Genomic DNA, 13,195 nt, shown 5'->3' on the forward strand with positions numbered 1-13,195 from the left:
GAGTCTCGTTCATCTTCAGGACAATGGACAATTTATGTGCATAGGCATAGATCGTTCCCTAGAGCCTAGATTGCAGGGTCCCCTTCAGTTTGAACAGTGGATAGATAAGATGACCGAATGAGTGCATTGACGATGATTATCAAAAAGAAGGCTAATCGCTGAAATCTGCTAAATCAAAGAGAGCGATGCCTTGCTCGCCCCCCTTCCCGCAGCAGCTTCCCTCCATGTGGTATGACGTGCTTGGGAGCTGTCCCAGGAATCATGGTGCTGAAGCTGCCGCATCCTCCGGTACCCAATAAGCGCAAAGCAATCGCCACCACAGGTTCCACGCCGTTATTCCAGCCTCGGGGACAGTTACTGTGGGTCTTTGGACACGGACCTATGGGCAGACTACGCCTCGCCTCTGCATCGTCCTTAGGTGATATCGATTCCAGGATTCTAATTGCTACTAAAATGCCCCACACGGCGATCCTGGACCAGCGCCAACGAGCGAGGTTTTGATTTGACTCACACCTGGAGTCGTCTCCCAAAAATCGTGATTGTGGAAGATGAAGTAGCCGACCCGAACCAAGCAGAAGGCACCTATAAGGAGTTACGCTAATTGGTCAAGATATTTGCAACTTACTCTGAAGGTTTTTGTTGAAGTCGTCGACAAGGGGGTCGGAAAACTGCGTTGTCTTGTTCTTGACAATCATGGGATATTATTGTCTAGCCTTTCAAATCCCTTTAGGCTAACTGTTGCGATCCTAGTCACTTGCACAGGAAATAAGATGAAGAGAATGACTGGAATGGAACGTTACACAAATGCAGACTGCTAAATATAGTGTTAGATCTGTGAAAGTATTGCTGTTTTTTTGTGAATCTTTATACACCATCGACAAAAATCGACGAGGGAATTACTGCAAAAACGAATTTGTTATCCTCTATTTAAATATTTACTCTAAATAAATAGCCTAGGACCTCGAACCCGTGGAGCGCTTGTTTGAATTTTCTCCTTCTTTCTTTGTATACCGCTATAGCCTCTTGTGCACACTTATCCAATTCCCAATCTATCCATCCCTCTGCAAGACAAGCAAAGAGTTTAGTGTATTTGGCTTTGAGTGGAGGCTGCTGTGATATTTCAACATCATGGTATCCAAACCTCCAAACCACCTTTTATAACTCAATCCACCCGTGGCAACCAACTCTGTACAAGTTAACCCTCTGACGGAAATATTCTTAACATGACCCGTTCTCTCTGGCTTTTACCAACTTTATTTTGTCCACGTGCCTGTGAAATGTGCACATGTTGTTAGTCCCCGGCGTCGTTACATGGTGCCGGACATTGTTGAGTCTCCATCTGATGTTACGCAGCGCCGGTATGCTGAAGAGCCGCTGTTGCGTTTTGTTCAGTGACCTGAAGGTTCTTCTTTTCAGGCCACCGCCGCCGTCGGCACCGCCACCCACACTCAACCCCATGATTGGACAAACGACGGAGCGCCGTGAGAGCGGAGCCAACTCGCATGTTAATAACAACACGTTAATACGAGTCAATCAGGCGGGCCCCTGGAATGCCCCGCAGCTAGAGGGTGCTGCGGACTCAGAGGGGGTCCGGGAAGCCCCGGTGTGGACGGAGGCGACAGCGGAGGCACCCACGGAGGCGTTTCATTTCAGGGACTCCCCAGACGACTTCCCCAAGCGGGAGGAACGGTTCTCTCTCATCAGCTGCACGAGTGGCATCAGGACTCCGGTGTGCAGGATATGTTTTCAAGGACCGGAGCAGGTATGGGAATTGGAATGTGTGGCGTACACCCAGCCCCCAAAACGCTTTAAGGGGAAAGGGGGGTCGTGAGCATTTCTGGGATACGTTGTTCCCTTAAATGCGATACGCAGGCATGTTCGCCTCCTGTCTTGTTGGATCACATAACGCCCTCAAGTGTTGCTTTTGAAGTCAATATCATGGCGTAGGCTGTCTTTCATAGACTGTAGGTTATTACAGGATGATTTTGGTATCGATGAGTTATAGTAACATTTGCTTGACTCGATATCATTTTATAAATTACTGCTTTAACTTACAGTTAGAGATTTGCTTGCCCAGATACCAGTAGGCAATGTACTTACGATAAGTCCTTTCTGCACTTACATTTATTTAAAAAAAAAAAAAAACCTGAACTGAGTTGGAGGTAACATCCCTACAGTAGTAATAAGACAATCTCTTTGTCATACAAAGACACAGATCAAGTTTAATAGTTTGGTTCGATTTGTTATTCTTAGGATGTACTTTTACATGAACATGGTAGGCAACACATACAGCAGGACTTCTTTGATCATTGAATCAGTCCAGCACAGTAGGTTATCAATGCATAATGCATCAGAGCAGGGACTGGTGCCCAGGAGATTTCTAAAGGAGCAATTACAAGCGTGAGGAGGTCTGTGGCGACTTTGCCATTGCCTGCATCCTGTGTATAGATTATCTCTGAGTCAGAGATGCTATAGTTGGCTGCTTTTAGGTCATTCTTTGCTGTTACACCTGGTTGAATAGATTGTCTTTTTTTGTCAGCAGCAAATCAGCTAACACCAGGTAGTCCAGCTAGTCACTTACTCAGAAAGCAACAGTAGAAAAAGATATTAGAAAGGTAATGACCACACACACACATACACACACACACACTTGAGTGATTTATGCAACTTCTCCAAGCCATCTGCACTTGCTGCAAAAATGACTTCCACTTCTCTAAGTTTTGGACGGAACTCAATCAGGTTTATTTGCGGCCAAATGCCACCAGGTGTCTGCGAAATGTTGCAGGCAGTGCACAGGTTACCCACTCTCAGTCTCCACCCTTGGACAACCTCCCACCCCACAACCCTCTCAATTTCAGCATGGCACCACAGACTCAGTCTCGGTGGGCCCACTGTTGTCTCTGCACAGCAGTGAACCGTGTCAGTAGCGCTAGCGTGCGAGCTCTGAAGTGGCTGCCTGCTTTAATCCAGTCAGGCACATCACGTTCAGACTCTGATAAGCTCTCTCCACAGAGTTGTCAGGCAGAGAGAGAGAGGAAGAGAGCGTGCTGTCTCACAGTGGTGTGCACCAATCGCCCACCCCCCCCAAACCTCTTTTTATTTATTTATTTATTCTTTTTTTCACGGCTGTGTTCTCCAATTATGAAATTGTAACCTGCAGCACATTGGGGCCTTGTTATTGTAAAAACGCAGGAATTGCTGCACCAGCAGTGAATACCAATGTGCTGATGGTATGAGACACCCTGAATCACGACTGCCTCCCGTCCCAGGAAGCCCAGGATATATTTTGTGTTTTTTTTTATTGTTACTTCATTATTTACTGCACTGTTATCGCCGCCAAGAGAGTTGTTTTGCTTAACTATTGTCTTAATACATTTCACAAAGCGAAATAAAACAGGAGAGTCTGAAGGGAAGTGAATCTGGGTAGAGTAGAGCGTCCCTGGTGAGTTGGCGACACTGTGATTAGCTTCTCTTGCGCTTGTGGCGTCTCTGTCTCGGTCTCTTCAGTGGGCCTCATGTGACAGTTGGGGGCGGCAAGCCCGTCCCTCCCAGCCGAGCTCCCCAGCGAGTCTCAGGCACTGGAGCACCACTCAGGCAGGCAGGCAGACAGGCAGACAGGCAGGCAGGGAGACAGACAGACAGACAGACAGGCAGACAGGCAGGCAGGGAGACAGACACACAGGCAGGCAGGCAGGCAACAGTGAGCCCCTCACTCACACAGCCTCCTGTCTCCTGCTCTGTCTCCACTTGGTTTCATTAATAAAATTTCCCAGGCTTCTCTTTGATCTTCCCCTGCTTATAGAGGTGCCTAGTGACAGGTCGATCAGTCTCCTACTCTCTCTCTCTCTCTCTCTCTCTCTCACTCTCTCTCTCTCTTTCTATCTCTCTGTCTCTCTCTCTTTCTCTCTCCCTGTCTCTCTCTTTCTCCCTCCCTGTCTCTGTCTCCCTGTCTCTCCTCTCTGTGTCTCTCTATTTGTTTCTCTCTCTTCTCTCTCTCTCTCTTCTCTCGCTCTATCACACGCACCCATGCACACACGCATGCATACACACACACACACACTCCACCACATCTTTCTCTACAGGGACACTAAGGCATCATCCCATTAGGTGGTAAATTTATGGGTGGGTGAGTGAAACTTCTGATCAGAGCCCAAATCTGAGGAGCTCCTACCGCCCTCTTCATTGCTGCCCAACCCTGTGTCATCCCAATCAGAGTCTGTGTGAGATGAGGAGATGGGGCAAGGCAAAGGCCTTCAAATCAGAGTCTGCGTGAGGGGAGGAGATGGGGCAAGGCAAAGAGGAGGACATGGGGCAAGGCAAAGGCCTCCCACACTTCAGCTCTCTGGAGTGGGACTCGCATTGACAACTGAGGGAAGATTTAGTGTCTGATAAGGAGTACTGACACAGACTGGGGTCTCAGAGGTGCTGTTATTATTTTTATGGAGGGACGGGGCATCTCTGGATGGGAGCGACAGAAACCCCCATGAGACCCTCCTGAAGAGTGCCTTGTTTCTTTTTTTTCTTTCAAGAAAGTTTAGTTGGGCTGGAAAGCTTATTTTTCTTTTGTGAATTTGGATGTTCTGAAAGGATAGTGACTTCTAGAACCATCTCAACTATTGACTATTATTGTTATTATTGTCTTTTTTTATTTTACACGGGGAGGTCTCTGTGGAGCTTTTGTTTTGTGCACCGCGCAGCCAGCGGAGACGAGGGCCTCTTGTATTATTTATCGACCTGTAATGGATCCAGATCATCTTTCTGCTCGCAGCGCTGCGTTTGTCTCACATGCTGAACTCCCACATAAGGAGACGCAATGAATTTGATCCACCAATTTACTGCGAAATGTCACAGAGTCCCCCTTGCAGTTGGCAGCATTTTTTCCCCTCCCCTCTCTCTCTCCCATTCTCTCTCTCTATGTCTCTCTCTCTCTCTATCTATCCCTTTCCCTCTCTCTCTGTCTCTTTTTCTCTTTCTCTCTCTCTCTCAACTCTCTCGCCACTTTAGTTTGTCTACGGAAATGATTCATGCACCAGAGGACCTTTTGGGGTGATGGAGTGCAGGGGGCCAGTCGGGGTCCATGTGCAAATCCTGTTACATGCTTCCCTGTCAATCTGAGAGACACCTCGGCGATGACTAATAAAGTGCCGCTGTCTCTCACAGAGGACAACAGCTAGCGGATTACAACTAAAGGAGTGGGATTGAGATGTGAGAACAGTGGCTCAGCATGGGAGAATATCAGTTTATTTTCCATAAGCTTGTTACACTCCCTTTGAAATCCAGACGGTGCGTTTTTCTTTCTCTGAGATGGGCTGGATCACAGTTTTGATCAGTTGTCATAAGAAACCTTTGCACAAAGGTAACCCTGGACGACTGTCGCCCATGGCGACCCAGCGTTATTTGGAATCTCATCTGACTCTAAGGGCTGGTGTTAGGGCTCATCACGGGCACAGTTAAGAGGAGCGTGAAACCCTCTAATTGGATGATTTAGAGTCTCTTTGTAATTGTGCTCACTCCAACAGGTCATTCAATTTGCACAATACAATATCAAATCACGTAGGCTCTCACAGTCATGCTCCCCTGGCTGGTGATAAGGTTGGCTGATGGGGGAGGGGGGAAGGGGATGACGTGGGCTCAAATGCACTACACTTTATTTTTTTGTGTGTTTTGTTGTTGCTGCTGCTGCTTCTGAGATGCTCAATTACCAGGCGAAGTTATGTCTTCATCTGCATTTAAATTGCTTTGCCAATAGTTAGCGGCTACTTAGCCCTCTCTAGCTGGTTGTCCACTGCCCAAAATGTCACTCAGACTATGACTGCTGTGTAATTGAACAAATAAAATAATAGAAGAAAACAGTCATGATGAAGACAGATTTGAAGTGGATGTAAGACAGTTATGAGCCGGATGTGAGACAGATATGAGCCAAATGTGAGACAGATATGAGATGGATGTGAGACAGCTTTGAACCGGATGTGAGACAGATATGAGCCAGATGTGTAATAGATCAGGGCCAAATGCCTCAGAGTCAGCTGTTTTGTAGGTGAACCACTCAGCCAATTTAATAGCTTGTCACACATTTTTTCACATTTTTTTTTCTTTGTCAGTCCCCTGGGACATCACTCTGATTTGCAGTTTGTCACTTGTGTGTGGCATTGCCAAGACTCTCTCATTATAGACAGATATAAACAGAACGTGGCCTTGAAGAACCTGCCGGCGCCCATCCAATCCAGGAATCATTTATTTTTACTTCAGACATCCACCGCACTTCCAAAAGCGAGTTCAAAGGACATGGAAGAGGGCTCTCTGTGAGCTATTAACAGTCAACCCCACTCCATTCCAACACCTCTCCCAACAGGACCCAAAAGCGAGAAAGAGAGAGCAAGAGAGAGAGTGGAAGAGAAAGAGAGGGAGCAAGGGAGAGGGGAAGAGGGAGAGAGAAAGAGAGAGAGAGAAAGAGAGAGTGAGAGAGAGTTAGCAACACATGGTCCACTGAAGTAATTAGTGGCGTTTCTGCACATCGTTGTGTGCCCGTGCCGTGTAGCGGTACAAGACCACAAGCAGGCGCTGCTCCTGGACGCGGTCCATCCCCTCGCCCCGCCCTGCCCCGCACTGCGCTGTGCCTTTGGACGGGACCGGTGCTCGGCACACACCTCACGCCAAGCTACACCCACTGTGTCCATCTGTAAAAGAGCTTGTTTTTTTGTGCCGTGTTCTTCCCAGTTTCCTCTCTCCACTGGGGAGGGAGGAGGAGGAGGAGGGGAGGGGTGGAGGAGGGGGGATGGAGGAGGAGGGTGGGGAGCTGGGAGCTCGTTCTGTCGCTGATGGCCTCCAGGCTCACAGTGTGAGATGCCCATGTGGCTCAGTGCAGGAATGTAACTGCCTGCAACACTGGAGGAGAACCAGGAGAGAGAGAGAGAGAGAGAGAGAGAGAGAGAGAGAGAGAAAGAGATGTGTTTAAAAAGAGAGAGAGAGAGAGATGTTTAAAAGAGAGAGTGAGAGAGATCAGTTTAAAAGAGAGAGATAGATGTTTAAGAGAGAGAGATGTTTAAAAGAGAGAGAGAGATGTGTTTAAGAGAGAGAGAGAGAGAGAGGAGGGAGAGAAGAAGGAGAGAGATGTGTTTAAAAAGAGAGAGAGAAAGGGAGATATGTTTAAGAGAGAGAGAGATGTTTAAGAGAGGGAGATATGTTTAAGAGAGAGAGAGATGTTTAAGAGAGGGAGAGAGAGGGAAGAGAGATATATGTTTAAATGAGACAGAGAGAGAAGAGGAGGAGGGAGACAACTTATGAAGTTGAAGATGAGGTACCACTGGCACCACTGGTCATTTGAATATGTGCTCTGACAAAACGAATACATATGTTGTAAGAGAATAAACAGTACTCTTCTGTTAGGTAAACAATAGTCTTCTAATGTGAGAGAGTGTGTGTGTGTGTGTGTGTGTGTGTGTGTGTGTGTGTGTGTGTGTGTGTGTGTGTGTGCGTGTGTGTATGTGTGTGTGTGTGTGTATGTGTTTTCCTGGACTGGTATGCCGCTCTAGGCTTTCCTGTGTCTGTGCTGATAGTAATGAGAGAAACATGTGTGCCTACTTCCTGCCTGACGAAAACTCCAAAGTGCTGCTCCGTGCTCAGGACCAGTCCCTTTAAAGAGAGGTGGAATTGTACTACACCCACACAAATCACAGCTTTTACATTTCTTTTGGATCTTTGCTTTTGTGTGTGTGTGTGTGTGTGTGTGTGTGTGTGTGCGTGTGTGTGTGTGCCTCTGCGTTTATAATTACTCTTGGGTCCCCCATTTTTAAAAAAAGAAAAAATACAAATGCTATAAAACCTCCGACATTCATTTCTCCCTGGCTTCCTACAAGTGAATCAGTGTGTGTGTCACTCTACTAGTCCGAGTCGATCAAACTGCCTGCAACCAAATGTGTGTGTGTGTGTGTTTGTGTATGTTTACTTATCTGTGTATGGATTTGTGTGTGTGTGTGCGTGTGTGGCCATCTCACTGTCCAAACAGAGCTGAGTTGCCCAACAAATGTGTGTGTGTGGGGGGGGTTATGTACTTGTGTGTGTGTGTGGGTGTGTATCCCTCTCCCAGTCAAAACAGAGCCGAGTCGCCCCAACGCAACTCTCAGCTGCAACCAAATGTGTTGTGACACCTGCCACACAGCGGGGTGTGAGCGCACACTGACGTGCTCTCTGGGAGTGTGTGCGTAGACACGCCAATTATACATTCCTCACAACATGGAAGGTGGACAGGAGCATATTTCAGCGCCACTAAATGTCAGTCCCCGTCCACTGAGAGCAGTTTTTGAGTCTGTAAATGATGTTGACAGATTGCGTTGTAATATTATTTGGTGGATGTTTCTTGGTACCCTGCATTATTGAATCTCACTACAACTAGGTGGTGTGAATGTTTGAAACTTTATATTCAGTGAAAATCCAGTGATATGTGTAGACTGGTGGAGAATGATCTGGATAACATCTTTGGCTATTTAGTATTCGTCTTTTCCTCGCTGGTATTTGTAAGATTATTTGTGCATTTTGTCACTCTTTCTGACATCTCTCTCACACCTGTTGCCTCCAAGCAAGGCATGATCAGTGAAAATCTCACACTCTCCATCCCTCTAATACATATTCAGTCCGTTTTTGTGATGAGCTTGTTGTTGTTGTTGTTGTTGTTGTTGTGTTGAACATTTGTTTGAAATGACTTCCTTGACACGAGTCAGAGGTGAAAAGAGAACTCACAAAAACAAGAGTGGGGACGGCCAGATGGGGCACATGAGTTATAGCAAATGTCTCCTTGAAGGTGTAGTCCTACATACAAATTTTTTGTTAAAATCCAACCGGTCAAATGTATTCCCAGTTTTGTGTGTGCGAGTGCTCAAATCAAACAGCCCTGGTTTTGCAAATAAGAGACAAACAAAGTAGCTTGGACACCATCCCAGTCAACTCAGGCATCCCTCATCAACATAGGTGTTTGGAAGGAGGAGCGCAATTTGATTGGCTTTTAAGTTGAAACATCAAGAACCTTTGTCAGGAATCGAGAAGTAAACCTTTAACAAGTATTTCTCAATTGTCAGCAGGTTCGTCAAAATGATTTTTATTTTCAGGCACGTTCAGCGAGGCGTGCCTGGAACTCGGAGCTCAATTAGAAATGCTGTTCATTTGAAAGATATTTAATGAGAAAAGAGGCTCTGAGCTCTCCCCAAATCCCTGCTCTGCATCCAAAAAACATCACAAACCTTTCTTATTTGAGGCTCTGCAAGCTCGAATGAATCAGGTTAACATTTCACACGCTCAGCCAAGTTAACTATTTACATTGTAAAACATGGCTCTTAGGTAGTGGGTGACCTCAAGTATCCTTTGACTGAGTAGTGGAGTCTAAGATTTCACACTTGCATCTGAGTTAAAACAACACAGTGTAGTTCCTTTACCTAAAAGGGGAATAACTACATTGTGTCACTTTATCTGTTTACGCTGTAAAATGTATTGCAGATGTTGTTAACATGTCATGCTCTTATTTGTTTTGTCCGTTGTACCAACACTGTAAAACAGACTATAGATCTTCTAAAGAAATCCTATGGCTGAGTGCAGGTGTCTCCCGTCCTGTAGGGGGAGCTGTTGAACCCGTGCCGCTGCAGTGGCTCTGTGCGCAGCACGCACCAGCCGTGCCTGATCAAGTGGATCAGCGAGCGAGGCTCCTGGGCCTGTGAGCTGTGCTACTACAAGTACCAGGTCATCGCCATCAGCACCAAGAACCCTCTGCAGGTATAAACACTTACTCCAAATACTACTTACTATAAGCAACAAGAACCCACTGTGGGTAAATTATTATTATTATCACTATTAATATTATGAGACATGAGAAGTTCTTACTGTGGGTGAACTACTAGCTACCAGATATTCTTAGCCATCAGTACCAAGAACCAACTAAACAAGTCTTAACACAAGATCCAAAGGGGCTGATAATCTGTGTCTTTGTGTGTTAGCAGTTTTGTTTTTGTTACAGAATAATATTCTGCCCTGATGTGGGTGGATGAGCAGCGGTTGTGGGAGATGCATTGGCTCCTCTCTACCTCTACTACTCCGCCCTGCGCGCCCCCCCCCCCCCCCCCTTATAAAAGTTATCCCTTCTGGTTTATTTACTCCAGATTTAAATAAGGACATTGTTTTGGAGAACTTACTCAAAGTGTTTTACATTTTCAGTCGAAATGTTCTGTATTCTATAAGAAATGAGAAGTTCCCAGAGAACACACTAAACTGGTGAAATGTATAGTTCTGGATAAAAGTATAATCATTAATGTGAAACCCCCGTATCACCACGGTTACCTGTCTTGTGCAGTGGCAGGCCATCTCCCTGACAGTGATAGAGAAGGTGCAGATCGCGGCGGCCATCTTGGGTTCGCTCTTCCTCATCGCCAGCATCTCCTGGCTGGTGTGGTCATCGCTCAGCCCCTCAGCCAAGTGGCAGCGGCAGGACCTGCTCTTCCAGATCTGCTACGGCATGTACGGCTTCATGGACGTGGTCTGCATTGGTGAGTAGGAGTGTGTCTGTGTGTGTGTGTGTGTGTGTGTGTGTGTGTGTGTGTGTGTGTGTGTGTGTGTGTGTGGGCGTGTTTGGTTTCCGTCTATGTGTATTTGTATCTGTGTGTGTGTGTGTGTGTATGTGTGTACGCGTTTGATGTGTGTATGTGTACAGTACATGTAACAGAATATATGAGTTACAGACGTGGAAATGTATAGTCTCAGGGGGATACATACGTGTGCCACGCACTCACTTCAACACTTATGCTGTTTAGCTTAACCACAGAGAAAAGTTTATGTGCATGACTCCCAATGTAAATCTGTGGCGCCATAATGAATTGATGTTTGGGCTACCCAAGACCCACAACAGCCTGTGCAGCAGGGTGATTTAACCTAGGACTGGACAATGGAGAAGCAGGAGAAGAGAATCTGGCCAGAAACTACAAACACACTATGACTGAAATGCTGAATGTGTATTGCTCTACACTAGTGGTATGAGCAATGAACGTTTTCTGGAGGTGTTTGCATATAAATGTATTAGGTTAATATACTGTATATGCCAGTGTTTTTCAACCTTTTTTGAGCCACGGTACATTTTTACATTAAAAAAATCCTGCGGCACACCACCAACCAAAATGTAGCAAAATTACACACTGTAGCCGAATACAGCAAAAATAATGACAATTAAGACTCTCCATTTGTTTACAGTTCAGTTCAGAGTCTGCCTTTTTTCTTCTTCAAGTAGGCCTATCCATCGCTGTTTTACATCTTTTCACCCATAGATATTAGAAAGCTAGATACCACATTGTCCGTTGAGTTCTATTAAGTGGCATACATAAACGCGGCTGCCATATTGCTGAGGGCTTACTGTCTATGGGCAACACTTGCTGCCAATCAGAAACACCTGTTTCTCCATTGGCCTGCAGTGATTATTGCCCCCACCACAATGGCAGCACTATTTACAGTATGTCCGTTCTGGAGCCCAAGGCGGTATCTAGCTTTCTAATATCTATTTTTCACAGCCACTTCACATGCGCATCGCTTAATTAACCAGGTCATGATTGCGCTACCTACTGTCACCCACTAACATGAAAGAGTATTTATTTACTTAACAAGTCACTACATTGCAGGCACAGAAACTCAACCAAGAAATTGGACAGTTTCCCACGGCACACCTGATGATCTCTCACGGCACACTCTCACAGAACAGCGGTTGAAAATCACTGGTATAGACTGTATGGTTAAATGCATCTACAATATTTGTTACAAGCCTGGCTCAAAGCAAGCAACAGAGTAGGGAAAGGCCACACGCGGATAGCGATATATATATTAGATTTATTAAATGAATAGAATTTAACAGAATGGGTTAAGTAAAGCCAGTAATGGAGTTGGCTTTAAAGAATGTAAAAAAAGTGTAAGCAATCAGTGTAATGCGGTGTAGTAGATAGCAAAACAAAATCCTAAACGGTGTGGGAGAGATGGAGCGGCAGCGGTCGACAACCCAGTCTCGTCTGAAGTGCTTTTAACGGCCCAGACCAGGAAATGATTAGTGCGACTCCAAACACCTGCGCCCAGCTCACCTGTAGGAGACAGACGCAGCACACAGACAGGTGGAGGAGCCAGGCAAGGCTGTGACATATTGTAGATATCATTTACATCATGATTTGGTTATGCATATGTCTCAGAAATGCTGCATGCATCTATTTGCAGTAACATACAGATTTTAAACAAGTGCCATTGGGGTACTGGAAGCTGATTGGTTCATATATTGTACGCTGGAAACCAATCAACAGTGTCACTCAGAGTTTCCTGTCTGAAGTCATTCACTTGATGATGTTGTGATGCATGTATATCCCACATGCGTATCAGTAACATGTTAGCTATGTTGGCTGGACCATCCCTGACTGACAGTAAAGATCCATGTAAAGATGAGCTATAAGCTATAAGCCAAGCCTGTGTGGAACTCTGGCCAGTCCCGCTCCAAGAGTAATGACCCTTAAATGTCCGAGGCGATTGGCTAGTGTGTGCCTCAGGCGCGTGCCGGCGAGCGCTACAGAGAGTCGTATTCTCTCCGACGGCAAAGTGACCCGGGAACCCTTCCTGCAGTATTTATCGAGCCAGAGTCAAAGGACATGAAGGCCGCGCTGCCACAGAGTGGAGCAGTAGAGGGATGCATCTCCCACAACCGCTGCTCATCGACCCACATCAGGGCAGAATATTATTTAGATTAAAGAGACACCCCCCATCACATCCCTGAGCTGTGTGTGTGTGTGTGTGTGTGTGTGTGTGTGTGTGTGAGAGAGAGAGAGAGAGAGAGAGAGAGAGAATGTATGTGTCAGTGTGTGTGTGTGTGAGAGAGAGAGAGAGTGAATAAGAGAGAGAGTAATAGAGAGAGAGAATGTGTGTGTGTGTGTGTGAGGAAGAGGAAGATAGAGAGAGAGAGTGGAAAGAGAGATGGAGGAGAGAGAGAGAGAGGGAGAGACTTGGTGAATAGTGATGAATTCCAGATCTGCTCCATTCTCCTGGGATGATAAGTTTTAGCCGGAGAGCATAATCAGCGTACCTCTGCTCCCTCTGTAATTAACATAAATTCATGAGACTCGGAGACGTGCTGTAAAAATGGCTCTCTGGGTTTTTCGGGGAGTCTCTATTGTTCTCCGCGATCCTCCTCTCATCCTTC

At 46.1% G+C, this 13,195-nt stretch overlaps 1 protein-coding gene across 1 annotated transcript in view; it reads left to right on the plus strand.

Moving 5' to 3' along the window:
- The first annotated feature begins 283 nt into the window (after window positions 1–283).
- Window positions 284–13,195, plus strand: part of marchf4 (membrane associated ring-CH-type finger 4) — an 18,755-nt gene continuing 5,843 nt past the window's right edge. Inside the window, exons 1-3 of the mRNA XM_042070154.1 lie at window positions 284–1,762; window positions 9,604–9,759; window positions 10,334–10,526. Of these exons, the coding sequence (XP_041926088.1) occupies window positions 1,286–1,762; window positions 9,604–9,759; window positions 10,334–10,526 (826 nt within the window). The 5' untranslated portion in view covers window positions 284–1,285. The remainder of the gene's footprint in view (window positions 1,763–9,603; window positions 9,760–10,333; window positions 10,527–13,195) is intronic.

Source organism: Alosa sapidissima, chromosome 2 (assembly GCF_018492685.1).
Source record: "Alosa sapidissima isolate fAloSap1 chromosome 2, fAloSap1.pri, whole genome shotgun sequence".
NCBI lineage: Eukaryota > Metazoa > Chordata > Actinopteri > Clupeiformes > Clupeidae > Alosa > Alosa sapidissima.